The sequence below is a fragment of the Aotus nancymaae genome, unplaced genomic scaffold (genome assembly GCF_030222135.1).
Source record: "Aotus nancymaae isolate 86718 unplaced genomic scaffold, 86718_ANA_hifiasm-v0.15.2.pri h1tg000053l, whole genome shotgun sequence".
NCBI lineage: Eukaryota > Metazoa > Chordata > Mammalia > Primates > Aotidae > Aotus > Aotus nancymaae.
This window is the reverse complement of record NW_026988467.1, coordinates 10,676,845-10,696,265: the sequence shown is the minus strand read 5'-3', so window position 1 is coordinate 10,696,265 and position 19,421 is coordinate 10,676,845. Positions and strand designations below refer to the sequence as shown.

General features: G+C 44.5%; 1 protein-coding gene across 12 annotated transcripts in view; it reads left to right on the top strand.

Annotated features, from left to right (window-relative positions):
* Positions 1–636: 636 nt before the first annotated feature.
* LOC135269425 (neuroblastoma breakpoint family member 1-like) overlaps positions 637–19,421 on the top strand; it is a 43,898-nt gene continuing 25,113 nt past the window's right edge. For 2 of the 12 annotated variants that reach the window (XM_064363321.1, XM_064363318.1), the window contains exon 1: positions 18,918–18,990. Coding sequence is in view for 7 of the 12 variants with exons in the window: in XM_064363315.1 (XP_064219385.1) it covers positions 18,960–18,990 (31 nt within the window). In the remaining 5 variants the exon portion in view is untranslated. The other 10 variants (XM_064363315.1, XM_064363314.1, XM_064363316.1 and 7 more) reach the window with 10 other exon arrangements.

Below are 19,421 nucleotides of genomic sequence, written 5' to 3'. Positions count from 1 at the left end.
TCGCTGAATCGCCTCAGGATTAGCGGGGCAAGCCTCAAATTAACCGCAGCATTTCCAATAGGTTGGATTGTGGTGCTGCTGTTTGCGCTCCAAAGAGTCGCTGTGGTTTCCCTGTGTCTGTCTGCCTGCCTTGGGAGCTTCTCAGATCATCTCGTTTGGCATCCTCTCAAAGAAGAGTGAAGCAAGACTTTTGGAATGCTTTCCTCGCTTTCCTTCTGTCTTTTGCTGGTAAAGCTGCTTTCAAAAGGAAATCTTTTCTTGCAGTGCTGTCTTTTCTTTGACTCCCAGTGCTTGACGAAGTTAAAGAAAAGCAATCTGCTGGTAGTTTTTTTTTTTTTTTTTTTGAGACGGAGTTTCGCTCTCGTTACCCAGGCTGGAGTGCAATGGCACGATGTCGGCTCACCGCAACCTCCGCCTCCTGGGTTCAAGCAATTCTCCTGCCTCAGCCTCCCGAGTAGCTGGGACTACAGGCGTGCGCCACCATGCCCAGCTAATTTTTGTATTTTTTAGTAGAGACGGGGTTTCACCTTGTTGACCAGGATGGTCTCGATCTCTTGACCTCGTGGTCCACCCGCCTCGGCCTCCCAAAGTGCTGGGATGATAGGCGTGAGCCACCGAGCCCGGCCTGTTAGTTTTTAATCTTTGTTCTGAGCTGTACGCGTTAGTAGCTTTCTTTTGTTTTTAAATTTTATTGGTAAAATTTCACCTGTGAACCAGAAGCTCGTTTTTTCTCTTCTAAAATGCTAGCTTTAAGATTTCTGAGAACTTTGTGTCAAAGAAATCTTGGAAAAGTTACTGAAGTCTACAGAACAAGCTCACAATTTTAAATGTGCAGGTGGTCCCGGGGCGGTGGATCACACCTGTAATCCCAGCACTTCCGGAGGCCAGGGTGAGCAGATCGGTTGAGCCCAGGAGTTCCAGACCAGCCTGAGCAACGTGGCAAAACCCTGTCTCTACTGAAAAGACAAGAATTAGCTGTGTGTGGTGGTGTGTGCCTGTAGTCCTAGGTACCCTGCAGGATGAGATGGGAGGATCACCCGAGCCTGGGAGGTTGAGATTACAGTGAGCCATGATCATGCCAGTGCACTCAGGCCTGGATGGCAGAGTGAGAGCCTGTCTCAAGAAAAGAAAAAAAAAATACAGGTAATGAATTTACACTAAGTAAATTTCACCACAAACCAAGAAATAGAACATTACTAGATTGGTGTATATATGTAGGAGTGGCATTGTTGGTTCTAGAGGTATATGAATGAGAAAACTTTAGTATCAGTTATTGTTGATGATTTTCCCAAAGTGGTTGTACCGTTTAGCAGGGAATATTCTGGTTACCCCACATCTTTGCTTATGCTTGTCAATTAAAAATTCTTAGGCCGGGCGCGGTGGCTCATGCCTATAATCGCAGCACTTTGGGAGGCCGAGGCGGGTGGATCCTGAGGTCAAGAGATCGAGACCATCCTGGTCAACAAGGTGAAACCCCGTCTCTACTGAAAAAAATACAAAAATTAACTTGGCATGGTGGCACGCGCCTGTAGTCCCAGCTACTCTGGGGTGCTGAGGCAGGAGAGTTCCTTGAACCCAGGAGGCGGAGTTTGCGATGAGCCAAGTTCGCGCCATTGCACTCCAGTCTGGGTAACAACAGCAAAACTCCGTCTCAAAAAAAAAAAAAATTATTTTGCCATTCTAGTAGAGGTGCAGTAATATATCAGTGTAGTTTCATTTTGCATTTTCTGGTGTTGAGGTTGAGTATTTTTTATTGCCATTTATATGTCCTGTTTTGTGAAGTGCCTGTTCAATCTTTGTATCCTGTTTTCATTGATAGGCTTGTTTTTCTGTTGATTTGTAATACTTTATCCTGGATGTGTGTCCTTTCTAGGATATATATGTATTATATGTATTACATTTCTCTATTTTTCAAACTGTAGCCTGCCTTTTCACTCTTTTAATGGCGTTTTTACATGAATGGAGATCCTCCAGTTTTTTTTTTCTTTTTGAGACAGGATCTCATTCTGTTGTTCAGGCTGCAGTGCAGTGGTACAATCACAGCTCAGTGCAACCTCCACCTCCCAAGGCTCAAGTGATCCTCCTGCCTGAGCCCCAAGTAGCTGGGACCTACAGGGGAGTACCATTAAGCTCAGCTCTTTTTTGTATTTCTTGTAGAGATTGGGTTTTAACACGTTGCATAGGCTGGTGTGGAATTCCTGGGATCAAGTGATACACCTGCCTCGGCCTCCGAAAGTGTAGGGATTACAGGCATGAGCCAGTTACCCAGCCTGAGTTTCTTAATTTTAATGAAATTTAACTTGATCAATCCTTTCCTTTGTGGTGACTGCTTTTTGTGTCCTGTTAATCAATGCCTAACCTAAGAATATGAACACTTAATCTCACAGCAATTTTAGTTTAGTTTATGCTTCCCCACCCGCCCCCATGCCCCAGATAGGCTCTCACTCTATTGCCCAGGCTGGAGCACGGTGGCATAATCTCAGCTCACTGCAGCCACCACCTCCTGGCTCAAGGGATCCTCCCCGCTCAGCCTCCTGAGTACCTGAGACCATAGGCGTGTGCCACCATGCCTGGCTAAGTTTTGTATTTTTTTTGTAGAGATGGGGATTCACCGTTTTCCCAGGTTGGTCTCAAACTCTTGGGCTCAAGTAGTCTGCACGCTTCAGCCTCCCAGAGTGCTGGGATTACAGGTTTGAGCCAACCCACCCACCCATGATTCACTTTTTACTACATGGATGTGACTGCTTGATCCAGCACCATGTATGGAAAAGACCATCTTTGTCCTTCTGCACTGTGTAGCACTTTTTTGCCTCAATTGAATGGTTGTATGGTCATCTGATTGACAAAATCCGTGTGGGTCTGTTTCTGGACCAACCTGGGTAACATAGCAAGATCCAGTCTCTACAAAAAATAATAAATAATAAAGAAATACATGAAATTTTTTAAATGAGTAGAGGAGATGGAGTCATAGGTGGTAATTTATAAATGATTGTCAATTTCTTGGCTACATACAGGTGTTGGTAAGTGAGATCTGTTGGGAGTTCAGGCAAAATGTATTAAGTGAATTCTATGGTGTTCAGAATGCTTGCTAGATGTTCGTTGTGACTTCAATTAGATATTGTTTGCGCCTCACAGAGCTACAGGTTTTATTCTCTTATTTATTTATTTGTCTTTAAAAATTTTTACAATCTTCCTGTCAAGGCAGTACCTCTTTTATACTTAATTGTTCTTAGGTATACTTAATTACCAGGAAAGTTTTATGGATCATATCTAACTGTTAAGCCACTTAAAGTAAAGGGCTGATGTGATGTAATGTAGACAATGGGATTCTACATAATAGTTTCAGGAGTGTATCGATTAAATTGTTTCTTCTTCTTCTTTTTTTTTTTTTCTTGAGACAGGCTCTCTCTCTGTTGCCCAGGCTGGAGTACAGTGGTGTAGCGGTATGATCGTGGCTCACTGCGGCTTTGACCTCTCAGGCTCAAGCAGCCTCCCACCTCAGCCTTCTTAAGTAGCTGGGACTACAGGCATGCACCACTATGCCTGGCTAATTTTGTATCTTTTGTATGCAGGGTCTTCCTATGGTGCCCAGACTGCTTTGAAACTCCTGGGCTCGAATGATCCTCCCACCTTGTCATCCCAAAGTGTTGATATTACAGGCGTGAGCCATCACGCCTGGCCATTTTAGTTTTAATAATTTTATATTTTTCTAACTTAGAATATTTACTAAGTCTATTTAGTTTATGAATATAATATTCATTATTATGATGATTTTGTATGTATTTAATCTCATTTTAATATAAGCTCTTGGAAATTAGAGATCTTGTCTCTTATTTACTACTGTGTTCTCAGTACTTGACCTTGCCTGGTATGAAACAGATATTGAAGAAATAGTTGTTAAATGAATGAATGAACCACATTCAAAAATTCTCCGAGTATCACAGCATTCACCATCTAACAAATAAAAGAAGTTGTCTAGAGTAGAGTCACAGTTAACCTGCCATACAAGGAAATGTCAATGAAAATCAACCTTTGTATGTGTAGCTGTTAAGATTTGGGGGCTTTTGTTACTGCAGCATAAACTAGCAAAGCTCAGTGAGACGGCAGATAGAATATACATATATAAATAGACCAGATAGACCAGTAGATGATATTCCAAAGATAGTTCAATCAGCATTAACTAACCACACCCACACTCTCTTAATTTCCTAACAGAAAGAATGGAATTCCTGTTCACTAAGATCTCCCTGAAAGAGTACTTTGTGAAAACTTCTCTGGGTATGCAACTATTTAATCAGGACCTTTTTTTTTCCTCCTGTAGGTTGGAGTGCAGTGGTGCCATCATAGCTCACTGTAACCTCTAACTCAAGGCTCAAGGAATCCTCCTACCTCAGTCTCCCAGGTAGCTGAGACTGCACGTGTGTACCACCATGCTTGGCTAATTTTTTATTTTCAGAGACAGGGTCTTACTATGTTGCCCAGGCGGGTCAGGACCGTTGATTGCATACGACAGAATCCCAACCAACCCTAGTTCCCGCCACCTTTCAGTCTGCTCCTTTCTCAGTCTTCCGAGTCTCAACAAATGGCAGTTTCAGCCTTCACGTTGCCGAAGCCCCAAATCTTATTGTTAACCTTGATTTTTCTCTTTTATGTCATAGCCCGTATGAAGGCCAATCATGTTCAGACCCAGGCGGCGGTTCCTGCTAACCCAGGCTCTCACCGGCACATTGTTCTTTACTGTCCTCCTGAGGGTGTCTGGAGCTTCAGCGCCGTGTGCTCTGGGCCTCCACGCTGGGGCACCACCGACTCCCGCTGTCCAGGGCTTCCAGTGGACCCTCCGAGGTACTGATGTAGAATCTTCCCCATTCAGTGCACCAAGAGCAGCCTCACACGGTATGGGCTGACATGAAGAGCTACCAGATCCAACAGGTTAAAATCATGAGGCACTGCCAACTGGATGGGGTCAGAGAGTCCTCTCTCTATTGGGATTCAGATGAGAAGGGAAGATTCCATAGGCCCTAAACATCGCAGCATAACCAGCATGTGCCCCCCACAAGCCACAGTGCATGGTCAGGTGGAAGTTATTTGACTTCAGGAGAGGACAGTGTTCTCTTCAGGCCTTTTTCTCAGTGGCTAGATGTACGTCCCTCTCTTCTCTCTTCCCCTCACAGCCCCTAGTCTCCATCCCCATTTGTCTGTCTGTTTCCACCTTGCTGTTCCTTTTCACCTGCTTTCTCCTCTTCAGCTTTCATGGTTCTCCCGTCCACCTGCATTTCCCAGGCTGAGGCCCCTGCACCGTCCTGGGTGGGGAGATGTGTCTGGATTTAGGCGGTGCCCTCTAGATGTGTCCAGGTTGGGGAAACATGGCTCAGCTGCCAGTATAGTGGTTTCAGAGAGTGGCCACTTTTGAAGGCCTTTCAGTCTCCCATTCTAGAATGGTGTAGGACTTAAAATTGATGGACCACTGTGGAATTCTTGGTTCCTCAGGATCTGGTGGTGGACGCCTTCTTTCACTGAGCATTCACAGGGTGACTGTTAGGTTGCAGGCCCTGCTCTGGGTTAGGGGCACCATAATGAGTAAATAGCAGGTCACTACCCCATGGAACCCACCACTGCAGTCATCGAGAAGGGGAGAAAGAAAGCGACGTGGCCTGTTTGTGTCCTTCTCATATGGTCACCTGCCAGGTCCTGGGGGAGTGGGAGCCAGTGCAAGGAGAGAAGCCCAGTGAGAAAGGCAAAGGGACGATATCAGACCCAGGGGCTAAGACCCCCACCTGCAGCCGGGTAGCTTCTGGAGTGTACAAGGAGCAGCAGGGAAGGTTGTGGACTGGTGTTCTGGGGTTCACTGTCTCATCTCATTCCTGTGGGTGCCAGAACTTGTCCAAAGGGAAGACTCAGTGTCTCTAGCAACAGCAGGCCAGAGACAGAAAGTGTCCCAGAGAAGCAGGAAGGATCCTACGCCATGGACACAGTATATGGTTTTATAGTAGTGCGTCTCTCTCTCTCTCAACTAGTTAGCGTGTTCCCGTTGTTGGAAAATATTGGTGGTGTAAGTTCCCCTGGATCTTCTCATCTTCATGTAAGTTTGCCTGTTCCCCTATCCCTCCCTTCTTTCCTTCTTTTCCTTCCTTCCTGAGTTTTCTGATCAGGGTCATGTGAGGCTAAAATCCAGGAATGGCCTGGGAATGCTTTTTCTCTAGAGCTCAGGCGATTTTTCCGAGTTCACTACATGTATTGAAAGAGTTTCTATTCTTGTTCGTGGAGGACTGAGGGCCCTTTTTCTCTGCTGGCTGTCAGCCAGGAGACAGTCTGACTTCAGAGGCCACCTGCTTTCCTCCTTACCTGTCTTTTCCATCTTTCAGCCAATCACAACTCATGGAGTCCTTCTCGGGCTCCTCCCTTCTCTGACTTCATCTTCTCCAACCAGCCACAGAAAGCTCTGTCACCTACGGAGTGATGTGATTCGATCCACTTCATGCAGGTAACCTCACCATCTTCAAGTCATGTAGCTGTCATATAACAGCATAATCACAGGAATGGTGTCTCATCACCTTAACAGGCTTCAGAGACAAGGGTATGACATATTTGGGGACCGTTTCAGAAATTCCATCTACCACAGTTGGACACTCACATTCCCCCATCTGCAAAATACATGCACCCTCTCCTCTAAAGTTTCCAGATTTCATGTCATTAAAGCATTAGTTCAACATGAAAAATGTCACATAGACCACATCAGATCCAAAGTTTAAAATCTCATCTAAAATATCCACACCAGGTGTGGATGAGGCTTCTGAGGGTGTCCATTAAGTACAGATCCTTGACATAATTTCCTTACCTCCGTCGACCTGTGAAACTGAGCAAACTACTTATCTGCTCCTAATGTGGAATGGCCGGACAGACACAGAATAACAATTACAGTGATTCTAGTTCAAAAAGAAGGAACATAGAGGGGAGAAGGAAGTCACTGACCCAAAATAGTTTGGAAATGGAGCTGGGCAAAATCCAGCAGGAGGTTCTTAAGTAGGATCCACAGCCTGGGACTGAGCCTCCATCCTGTGGGACTTTGCGTCTGGGATCTTTGCTCTGCATTTCTTGAAACCATTATTACCTATCTTGTTTTTTTTCCCCACTCCTGTGGTTCCTCTTCTTTCTCCTCATGGCAGCATCCTCCTCTTAATCCTTGGTCCGTCATCCCCGGCAGAATTGGTCAGATATTGCCCGTGTCTCGGTCCTGACCGTCTCCACGAGGGGCTGTCCTTGTGAGCCCGTGCTCCTCTGGGACCGTCTTCACTGACCTGACCTCTCTCAGTCATGATTGCTTTCAGCTGACCTGGCTGGCTTAGGAGAAAACCTAAGACTATGGAGTCCCAGAACCATTCTCTGCCCTCTCTATGTCCAGGAGAGGAAGAAAATGACTGGGATCTTCATGGAGAAATGACCCACAGGAGGGCCTGGACTCTCCAGCAGTTACAGCAGAGGAAACTCCCTGAGGAAGAATGGAGGAGCTGAACGCCCAGACTGGGAAAGCAGGGTTGTGTTAAGCACTATTTAATTCTCATGTGCTCCCTGCCCCAATCTACTAGCCAGCGAATGACAAAGGACTGAGAATAAATATTAGGACTATAGAACCGTGATAAAGAATTGTCCAAGGAAAGGCCCTTTTACTCTGTTTGCAAGGTGAAATTGCTGTATTTGATCTAAAGTTTTCTGAAAGGCAGCAGTGAGTTTCTGGAGGGTGAGTTACCTGCTTTGCACAGGGAGGGTGAGGCCAAGGCTTGCGTGGTGTATCTGCTGCCACCAAGTGGTGAGGGAGCCTGGGAGAGTCTTAGTCTTTCTGGACTTGAGTTTTGTCATCAGTAAAGTAGGGGCTTATTGTACCTCTCTGAGGTCCCTTCCTGCTGAGTTTTCTGTGAGTCCTTGAGGGACTATGATGGTTTTTAACACTCCCTGGACCTGTAACCTGCCTCTGACCTCTCTGGGTCTGACTCCTGACTCTGGCCCCTGTGTTTCTCCTGCAGAGCCTGAGCTGAGTCCATAGCCTGGAAGCCCAGAACCGAGGGATCAGATGGAAGAAAGAAAGGCAGCAGGTTTTGTAAAAGAGAATAACCTGCAAAGGATAAGTCAATGGTAGAACAGGTGAAAACCGAAGAAGGGGAGAATAAGGACAAACTGGGCCAGAAGCCTCAGGGGAAATGGGCAATGGGCCTATGATCATTCAAGCACTCGAGGAGCAGCGCAAGCTGAGCAGTGGGGACTGAGAGAGAAACTTACTCCACAGGAGTCTCCTGACCCTGGCCAGGGAGAGCCAAAGGGTAGATCAGAGCTGGTTTATAGTGAGGGGCAGCACCAACTCCAAGAGGGGGAGGATGTGACCGTGAGCCCCGCCCCAGACCCCGGAGCCTGGACCTCGGGGCTGCCGTAGCAGTGGATACTCTTCAGGTCAGTGTGGATTAGAGGGAGTAACCGTGCTTGGAGAAGGGTTAGGGATGTCCATTCTTAAATTAAACAGTTCTGCCCTAGGTCAGGTGCCAGAGTAAGTGTTTCTTGCCAGTATATGAGGCGGTGATACTTACACTATTCCTCTGCACTTTCATTTGAGGAAGGTCTGTATGTGATACGAGTATTTACTGCGTGTTTAATTTTCTCTGCACTGTGTTAAGCACTTGGGGTTCAAATAGTAATGTTTCCCCAAGGAACTCAAGCCCATGAGAGAAAGAACACAAAGACAGGATTTCAAGAAAAGATAGTAGTTCTCCAAAAGTGGGGTGTCATGGCAGCCCAGAGGATGGGAGTGTAGGTGACGACATTGCTCCTAATGACAAGGGGAACCATGAGAGGAATTCTTCAGAGTAGTCCCATTTTTCCTCCAGTGTCCCACGGAAGAAGATCCTGGCACATGACTGGTGTAGAGCAGGGCCCTACAGGTGTAGGAAGGGGGCTTGCTGCATCTTGGGAGAAATTATAGCATCCTTGGTAGGACATTTTGGAGAGGAATGTCAGTGATTGGATTGGATCTGTGTAGTCAGTTTTATCCTATCTTGAGTGAACAGTGCTGAGAACTTCCTTAGTGCCAGACCCTAAACTGGGAATCATGAACACAGAGATGAGTAGAATATGATCTCAGCTTTGACAGAACTCTCAGTCTAGTGAACAGCGAGTTACAAGAAGTGTAGTGATGGTGGCTTCATTAGACCAAGCGGCTCATGCTGCATTGAGATGACCTCAGTGGATGGCCTGGTCCCCCTTCTGGTTGTTCTCAACAACTGGATGACTTGCTCTGGGCCAGTGACCCTGGACTTCTGCCAGGTGTCAGCATCTTAGGTACAAGCAACACCTCAGTTTCCTGTTGGGTCAAAACAGTTAACACTGCCAAGGTATTCAGAGGACACTAGTGACATCAGTAGCTACTGATGAGGTCCTGGCCAGCTAGGGAAATAAAGATGTAAGTTTAACAACGATTCTAAATTTGTTCTTAAAATAATGAGCAGAGAGTATCTGTCTTCTAAGTTAAATACTTTTTAGACTTCGGGATTCACCCACGTCCAAAATAAAATATATATCGGCCATATCACTGCCCTGAGATGATTTCTCCCTGTCCTACTAGAAGCCTGTACTCTCTGGAGCACTGAGTCTGTCTCAAGCTAACTGATCTGCTCTCTGGATTCCAGGGACACCCGCAGAGCCAGAGGACGAAGGCACAGGCGTTGATGTCTCCGACTGTTCTGACTCCAGGTTGGTGCACCTCGGCGTCCAGTATGAACCACACAGTGACAGGATGCCACCAACATTTTGATTTGGGGCTGTTGCATCCTAACTTTAATAACATTTAATAGACATTATTTTTTAGAGTAATTCTAGGTTTACAGATAAATTGAGCTAATAGTACAGGGAATTCCCCTATTCTCTCTTGTCCCCTAGCACACAATTTCCTCTATCATTAGTATCTTGCATTAGTGTGATACATGTTTACAATTGATTAATCAGTATTGATACGTTATTATTAACTCAACTCCATAGTTGACATTAGGGTTCATTCTTTGAGTTTTATTGTTCTATGCTTTCTGACAATTGCCTAATGTCCTGAATCCTCAGTACAGTATCACACAGAATAGTTCACTGCTGAAAACCTCCTTGCGTCCAACCAATTCATCCCTCCTCCACGCTTGGCAATCACTGATCATTTCACTCTCTCTACCATTTTGACTTTCCTGGAATGTCCTAGTGTTGGAATCATAGTGTGTAGAGTCTTTAGACTAGTTTCTTCCTAGCATTGTGTATTTAAAGTTCCTCCATGTCTTCTCATGGCCTGATAGCTCATTCCTTTCTATCACTGAATCATATTCTCTCGTACAGATATACCACAGTTTGTTTAGCCATTCACTTAGTGAAGGACATTTTTTTTTTTTTTGAGACGGAGTTTCGCTCTTGTTACCCAGGCTGGAGTGCAATGGCGCGATCTCGGCTCACCGCAACCTCTGCCTCCTGGGTTCAGGCAATTCTCCTTCCTCAGCCTCCTGAATAGCTGGGATTACAGGCACGCACCACCATGCCCAGCTAATTTTTTGTATTTTTAGTAGAGACGGGGTTTCACCATGTTGACCAGGATGGTCTCAATCTCTTGACCTCATGATCCACCCGCCTCGGCCTCCCAAAGTGCTGGGATTACAGGCGTGAGCCACCGTGCCCGGCCGGTGAAGGACATTTTGGTTACTTTCAGTTTTTGACAAGTATGAGCAAAACTGTTATAAGTACTTGGATGCAAGGTTTTGAGTGAACATGTTTTCAGATTAGTTTGGTAAATATCTAAAATGCTATTTGCAGGATTATGTGGCAAGGCTATGTTTAGCTTTCTAAAAAAAAAAAAAAAAAAAAAAAAAAAAACCTACCAAACTGTTTTCCAAAGTGACTAGCATTTTGCATCTCCACTAGCAGTGAATGAGAGTTCCCGTTGCTCTGCATCTTTGACAACCTTTGGTATTGTCACTTGTTTGGATTTGAATCTTCCTATTAGGTGTATGTTATAGTGTAGTGGCATCTCATTGGTTTAATATGCAATTTCCTAGTGACACATGGTTTTGAGCATCTTTTTCATATGCTTATTTGCCATCCATGTATCTTTCTGGTGAAGCATCCAAATCTTCTGCCCCTTTTTAAATTGGGTTGTTTGCTTTAATATTATTGAGTTTTAAGAGTCCTTTATATATTTTGGACACCAGTCTTTCATCAGATCTGTATTTAGCCGATATTTTTTTCCCAGTTTATCACTTGTTTATTCATTTTCTTAACGATGTCTTTCACAGAGCAGAAGTTTTTAATTTTAAAGAAGTTCAACTTACCAATTTTTCTTTCCTGGATTGTGTTTTTGACAGTGTGTCTGAGAAGTCATCACTAAACCCGGGGTCACCCAGATGTTCCCCTATGTTATCTTCTAGGAGTCTTACAGTTTTGCACCTTACATTGAAGTTTAAGATCCATTTTGTGAAAGGTGTAAAATCTGTGCCTAGATTTATTTATTTTTCACATGTGGATATCTAGTCATTCTAGCACCATTTGTTGAAAAGACTATCCTTTCCCTGTTCAATTGCCTTTGCGCCTTTCTCAAAGATCAGTTGAGTGTTTATGTAGGTGTATTTCTGAGCTCTGTATTCTTTTCTAGTGAACTATTTGTCTGTTTTTTTGTTTCTTCACCAGTTTCCATACTGTTTGGTTACTGTAGCTTTATAATTAGTGCTGAAGTCGGCAGTGTGAGTTCTGTGGGGATTTTTCTGATCTTTACTATGAGAACCTGGTTGGGCTCCAGGTGGTAAAACTTTAGAAAAGTGTGAGATCCCCCCAATTCTGGGCCCCAAGGAGTTTTTAATGCTCAAGCCAGGCCACCCTCAGCTTCTAGTAATCTGTCAGTACCATTTAAGTGTTCCTCCCAGTTGCTGGCTTCAGCAGCTTCTGTTCTCTGTATTTGCCTGTCTTTCTTGTTTTCAGCATGGCAATTTGCCCTGTGACCTCTCCTCTAGGCCCTCTAATAAGGTTTGATAATGTTCAGTTTGTTCAGCTATTTTCTTGTTGTGAGGACAAGTGGTGACCTCCTGGCTCCTTGCAAGTCGGAGTAGAAACCAGAAATTTCATTTAACAAGTTACTTGTAATAAAAGTCACTAATGGCAAATGTAGAATTGAATAACTTAAGTAGATATGTAGAATTTTGTATAGCCATCACCTCAGTCCCCTCTTAGAATACAGACTACATTTCTTACCTCCCCCAGATTCCCCAGAGCCTCTTTGCAGTCATTTTCCAATCCCTAGTCACCATGATGGAGCCTGAACAAAATTAAAATTTGGAAACCAGACAACATTGTTTCAGCTTTTAATAGATTGGAATTTTATATGATGGACTGTGTCTTACTCTTGTGGCAACCAGAGGAGATATTTTATTCTAAGGACTTTCTTAGGGGGAACTTAGTAGTAGTCCTGTTTATTGCTGTCCTTGAATTGGTTCATCTATGCTGGTGACAGATAGTTGCTATCAGACCTTGTCTGGTGAGCACAAGTGAAAGAGCTGAAAAAAAAAAAAACCTTCTATTAGAAATGTAGATGATGAATTTGCAGATACTGTTTTGCAGAGTTAAGTTTGTTTTTGAGCCAGAGTTTCGCTCTTGTTGCGCAGGCTGGAGTGCAATGGTGTGATCTCGGCTCACTGCAACCTCTGCCTCCCGGGTTCAAGCAATTCTCCCGCCTCAGCCTCCTGAGTAGCTGGGATTACAGGCATGAACCACCATGCCAAGCTAATTTTGTATTTTTTGTAGAGATGCGGTTTCTCCATGTTGGTCAGGCTAGTCTTTTTCTTTTGTTTTGTTTTTTGTTTTTTTTTTAATGAGAGAAAGAATGAAAGAGAAAGAAAAAGGGAGAGAGAGAACAGGATTCTTGCTCTGTTGCCTGGGCTGGAATGCCATCTAAAAATGGTTATTAAAAACCTCTTTTATGCCGATAATTGTGCTTAACAACGGAGATAGGAAGGAATAAGGGAAGAAAATAACAAACAAACAGCCAACCAATATTTCATTTAAGTCTGTGAAATGCTATGCAAATGCTGAAGAGTGATTTACTTTCAATTATGTAGTCACTTTCAAAATAGGTGTAATATGATACTGAGAAAAATGTATGTTCTGTGGACCTGGGGTGGAGAATTCTATAAATATTCACTAAGTTTACTTATTCCAGGTCTAAGTTCAAATCATAGATGTCCCTATGAATTTTCCATGTCATTGATCCATCGAATATTAACAATGTGGTGTCAAAATCTCCCGCTATTACTGTGCGGGAGTCCAGGTCTCTTTATAAGTCATTAAGAACTTGTCTTATGTATCTGGGTGCTCCTGTTTTGGGTGCATATATATTTATAGTCATTAACTCATATTGTTGCATTGATCCTTTTACCATTATGCAATATCCTTCTTTGTTTCTTTTAGTCTTTGTTACTATGAAAGTCTATTTTGTGAGTGACTAAAGTTACAACTCGTGTTTTTGTTTTTGTTTCTTTTTTCTCTCCATTTAATTGGTGAATCTTCCTCCATCCCTTTGTTTTGAGTCTTTGTATGTCGTTGCTTGTGAAATAGATCTGGATACAGCGTACCGACAGGTTTTGACTTTTTATTCAATTTACCTGTCTGTGTCTTTGATTGGGGCATTTAATCCATTTAAATTTAGAATTAATATTAATATCTGTGAGTTCAATATTGTGATTTAATGCTAGCTGGCTATTTTGTCCATTAGTTGATGTAAATTCTTCATTATAGAGATACTGTTTACGTTTTGATAAGTTTTTGGGATGACTGATACTGGTTGTTCCTTTCTGTTTGTAGTGCTTCTTTCAGAAGCTCTTGTAAAGCAGGCCTGGTGGTGATGAAATCTCTGAGTGCTTGCTGGTTCGCAAAAAATTTTCTTTTTCCTTCGCTTATGAAGCTTAGTTTGGCGGCATATGAGATTCTGAGTTGAAAATTCTTTTCTTTGAGGATGTCGAATATTGACCCCCTCTCTTCTAGTTTGTAGGGTTTCTGGTGAGAGGTCTGCTGAGAGTCTGATAGGCTTCCCTTTATGGGTAATATGATCTTTCTCTCTAGCTACCCTTAGAATTTTCTCCTTTATTTCAACCCTAGTGAATCTAACGATTATGTGTCTTGGAGTTGCTCTACTTGAGGAATATCTTTGTGGTGTTCTCTGCATTAGCTGGAGTTGAGTATTGTCCTGCCTTACTAGATTAGGAAAGTTTTCCTGAATCATATCCTGAAAAATATTTTCCAACTTGGATTCATTCTCTTCATGACATTCAGGTATGCCTATCAATCGTCAATTAGGTCTTTTCACATAGTCCCATATTTCTTGGAGACTTCGCTCATTCCTTTTTACTCTTTCTTCTCTAATCTTGTCTTCTCGTTTCATTTCATTAAGTTGGTCTTCGACCTCTGATATCCTTTCTTCTGCTTTATCAATTCGACTGTTAAAACCTGTGCATTTGCCGGGCACGGTGGCTCACGCCTATAATCCCAGCACTTTGGGAGGCCGAGGCGGGTGGATCACGAGGTCAAGAGATCGAGACCATCCTGGTCAACATGGTGAAACCCTGTCTCTACTAAAAATACAAAAAATTAGCTGGGCATGGTGGTGCGTGCCTGTAATCCCAGCTACTTAGGAGGCTGAGGCAGGAGAATTGCCTGAACCCAGGAGGCGGAGGTTGCGGTGAGCCGAGATCGCGCCATAACACTCCAGCCTGGGTAACAAGAGTGAAACTCCGTCTCAAAGAAAAAAAAAAAAAAAACTCTGGCATACTTCGCGAAGTTCTCGTATTGTGTTCTTCAATTCCATTAATTCACTTATATTCCTCTCTGTCTATTCTCATTAGCATTTAGTCAAACCTTTTTTCAAGGTTCTTAGTTTCTTTACATTGGGCTAGAACATGTTCTTTTAGCTCACTAAAGTTCCTTATTATCCACTTTCTGAAGCCTAAATCTGTTAATGGAATGCACTCATTCTCCATCAGGCCTTGTTCTCTTGTTGATGAGGAACTGTGATCCCCTGTAGAAGGAGAGGCATTCCGATCTTGGGTATTCTCAGCCTTTTTATGCTGGTTTCTTCCCATCACTGTGAGTTCACCCACTTGTCGTCTTTGTAATTGCCTACTTTCAAATTAGGTCTCTGAGTGGGCGTCCAACTTGTTGATTCCCAGTGCTGAAATCTGAGCAACCCACTGCACTGGCCAAAACAGCGGCATAAAGATTCGTGATGCTTTTCTGCCCGGGAATCTCCGGTCTGGCTTCCCTCTTGAGTCCCTTCTTCAATCAGGTAAATGGACGGCTCTGCCTTCCTGGAGCTCCAAACATCAACCGAAAGGGGACCCAGTCCCATTTACTTTTCATCAAGAACCGCCACACTGGGGCGCCGGCAAAACCACCACCCTGGCCACAAGAGTCACCCTGGTGACCCGTGGGGCTCCTCCGCTGGGAGTCTTCTGGTCCGTGGGTAACAAAAATTCGTCTGAAAGTGTGGCGTCCTCTCATTCTGTGCGCTTTCTCTGGGAACTACAATCCCGAGCTGCTAGTGATCAGCCATCTTGGATCCAGGCTAGTCTTGAACTCCCGACCTCAGGTGATCTGCCCGCCTCGTCCTCCCAAAGTGTTGGGATTACAGGCGCGTACCACCATGCTGGAGTGCTATGGTGCAATCTCAGCTCACTACAATTTCCACCTCTAGGGTTCAAGTGATTCTTGTGCCTCAGCCTTTCGAGTTGCTAGGATTACATGCCTGGCTAATTTTGTATTTTTAGTAGAGACAGAGTTTCTCCATGTTGGTTAGGCTGGTCTCAAACTCCCATCCTCAGGTGATCCACCCGTTTTAGCCTCCCAAAGTGCTGGGATTACATGCGTGAGCCACCACACTTGGCTGGGAGTGAAGCATTTTACCATCTTTTTTCTTTCAGAAATTGGGTTGGTAACATTGAAGAGACACTTCTCACCTGCCTGAAATGCCCTTCATTATCTTCTTCAAGTTGCAAGGGCTCTAGAACAGTCCTTGTGATGCTCCCATAAAGGTAAGTATAATATTTTACTGTAGTCCTTTGCTTTTTTTTCTTTTTTGTGCCTATAGGGATTAGCATACATGTATGTGAAAATATAGAAAGAGTACATATAGGCACCTGTAACTATTTTTCTGTTGCTACCTTTTAACGCATTATAACAAGTTAGTTGTCTGAAACCCCAGAAATCAGGAATGATTGGGTTCTCTGATCAGGGTCTTAGGAGGCTGAAATCCAGTTATGGGCTGCCTGTGTTTTTCATCTAGAGCTCAAGCTACTCTTCCAAGTTCCCTACAGATGTATCGGCAGAATTCCTCTTCTTGTGGGTGGAGGACTGAGATCCCTTTTCAGTCCTCCTGGCTCTTAGCCAGGAGACACCCTGAATCCAGAGGCCACCTGCATTCTTTCTCACTTTCCCCATCTTCCAACCAAAAACAGCCCATAGAATTCTTCTCCAGCTCCCATCCTCTCTCTGACTTTGTCTTCTCCTACCCACTAGAGAAATCTCTGACATTTAGGGAGTGATGTGATTCGATCCGGCCCACTCAGGAAAGCTCAGCCTTTGTATTAGTCTGTTCTTGCAGTGTTATAATTAATGACCTGGGTGATTTATAAAGAAAGAAGTTTAATCAGATCATGGTTCTGTGGGCTGTGCAGGCTTCTGCTTCTGGGGAGGCCTCAGGAAAGTCACAATCGTGGTGGAAGTGGAAGCAGGCACGGTCTTCACATGACTGGCAGGAGAGAGAGAGAGAAAGGGGAAGTGCTACATACTTTTAAACAACTAGATCTCATGGAAACTCTGTCATGTGACGGCACTTGGGGGATGGTGCTGAGCCATTAGAAACCATCCCCATGATCCAATAACCTCCCGCCAGGCCCCACCTCTAACACTCAGGATTATAATTCAACACGAGATTTGGGTGGAGACACAGAGTCAAACCATATGACTCTTTAAAGTCACATGACCGCCACGTAACAACATAATCACAGGAATGTCTCATCAGCCTAACAGGTTCCCGAGATTAAAGTCATATGACCGCCATGTAACAATGTAATCACAGGAATGTCTCATCAGCTTAACAGGTTCCAGAGCTAAGGGTACAGCATGTTTGGGGACCATTTTAGAAATTCCACCTATCATAGTTCAACTTCTGGTCCCCAGACATTCACGTTCCTCACAGATGCAAAATACCCTCTTACCTAAGGTTTCCAAGTTTCGTGTCATGAATGCATTAGTTCAAAGTGAAAAATGTCATGTAGCTCTAATCTGATCGAAAGTTTAAATTTAAATTATCTACACCAAGTGCAAATGAGACTTCTGAGGGTGTCCATTAAGTACAGATTCTTTTTTGTTTTTGTTTTTGAGAGCGAGTCTTGGTCTGTCACCCATGCTGGAGTGCAGTGGTGTGATCTTGGCTTACTGCAACTTCTGCCTCCTGGATTCAAGCGATTCTCTTGCCTCAGCCTCTTGAGTAGCTGAGATTACAGGCATGCACCACTGGATTCAGCTAATTGTTTTGTATTTTTAGTAGAAACGGGGTTTTGCCCTGTTGGCCAGGCTAGTCTGAAACTCCTGACCTCAGGGGATCTGTCCCCCTCAGCCTCCCAAAGTGCTAGGATTACAGGCATGAGTCAGCATGCCCGGCCAAAGTACAGATCCTTGATATAATTCCCTTACCTCTGTTGACCTGTGAAACTGAACAAACAGCTTATCTGTCCTCAGTGTGCAATGGTGGGACAGTCACAGAATAACAATTCTAGGGATTCTTGTTCAAAAAGAGGGAAAGTGGAGGGAACAAAGTCACTGATCCAAAAGCATTTTGAAGTGGTGCTGAGGAAAGTCCAGCAGGAATTTCTTGATCAGGCTCCTCATCCTGGAACTAACCCTCTGTGACAGGGGGCTTTGCCTCTGGGCTCTGCATTTTTTTCTATGATTCTGGAAAACATTTTCTTTTTCTTCTTCCCCCACTCTTTTGGTTCTTCCCCTTTCTCCTCATGGCAGCATCCTCCACTTAATCCTTGTTGCGTCATCCCCGGCGGAATTGGTCAGATATTGCCTGTGTCACGATCCTGACCATCTCCACGAGGGGCTGTCCTTGTGAGCCCATGCTCCTCTTCACTGTCCTGACCTCTCGCAGTCATGATTGCTTTCAGCTGCCCTGGCTGGTTTAGGAGAAAACCTAAGACTATGGAGTCCCAGAACCAATCTCTGCCCTCTCTATCTCCAAGAGAGGAAGAAAATAACAGGGATCTTCATGGAGAAATGACCCACGCGAGGGCCTGGACTCTCCAGCAGTTACAGCAGAAGAAAGTTTTTGAAGAAGAGTAGAGGAACTGAGAGCCCCAGCCAGGAAAGCAGGGTTGTGTGAAACGGTGTTTGATCCTATGTGCTCCCTGCCCCAATCTAGCAGCTAGTGAATGACAGCTGACCAAGTATAAATGCCAGGACTATAGAACTGTGATAAAGGGTTTGTCCAAGGAAAGGGGCTTTTACTATTTTTGTTTTCACGGAGGAAATGGCTATTTTTCATCTAAAGTTTCTGAAAGGCAGCAGTGAGCTTCTGGAGGGTGAGTTACCTGCTCTGCACAGGGAGACTGAGTCCAAGGCTTGTGTGTGGGATCTGCTGCCACCAAGTGGTGAGGGAGGGAGCCTGGGAGAGTCAGTCTTTGTAGGCTTCAGGTTCCTCATCGGGAAGGTAGGGGCTTATTGTACCTCTCTGAGGTCCGTTCCTGCTCTGTTTTCTCTGAGTCTCTGAGGAATTGAGATGGTTTTCAATGCTGCCTGGGACCTTCAGCTGAGACCTGACTCTGTGTTTCCTGCAGGAGCCTGAGCTGAGTCTACACGCTGGAATCCGAGAGCTGAGGGAACAGGCGGAGAAAAGTCAGCAGGTTTAAGGGATGAGAATAATCCACAAAGGACAAGCCATTGGTAAATGAAAACCAAAGAAGGAGAGAATAAGGACAAACTGGGACAGAAGCCTCAGGGGAAATGGGCAATGCCTATGATCATTTAAATTCTCAAGGAACAGCATGAGCTGAGCAGTGTGGACTGAGAGAGAAACTTACTCCACAGGAGTCTCCTGCCTCTGGCCAGAGAGAGCCATAGGGTAGATCAGAGCTGGTTTATGGTGAGGGGCAGCTTCAACTCCAAGAGGGGGAGGATACAACCGTCAGCCCCCGCCCCAGACCCAGGAGCCTCGACCTCAGGGCTGCTGTAGCAGTGGATACTCTTGACGTCAGTGTGGGTAAGAGGGAATAACCGTGCTTGGAGAAGGGTGGAGATGTCCATTCTTACATCAAACAGCTCTGCCCTAGGTCAGGTGCCAGAGTAAGTGTCCCATGATTGTATACGAAGCAGTG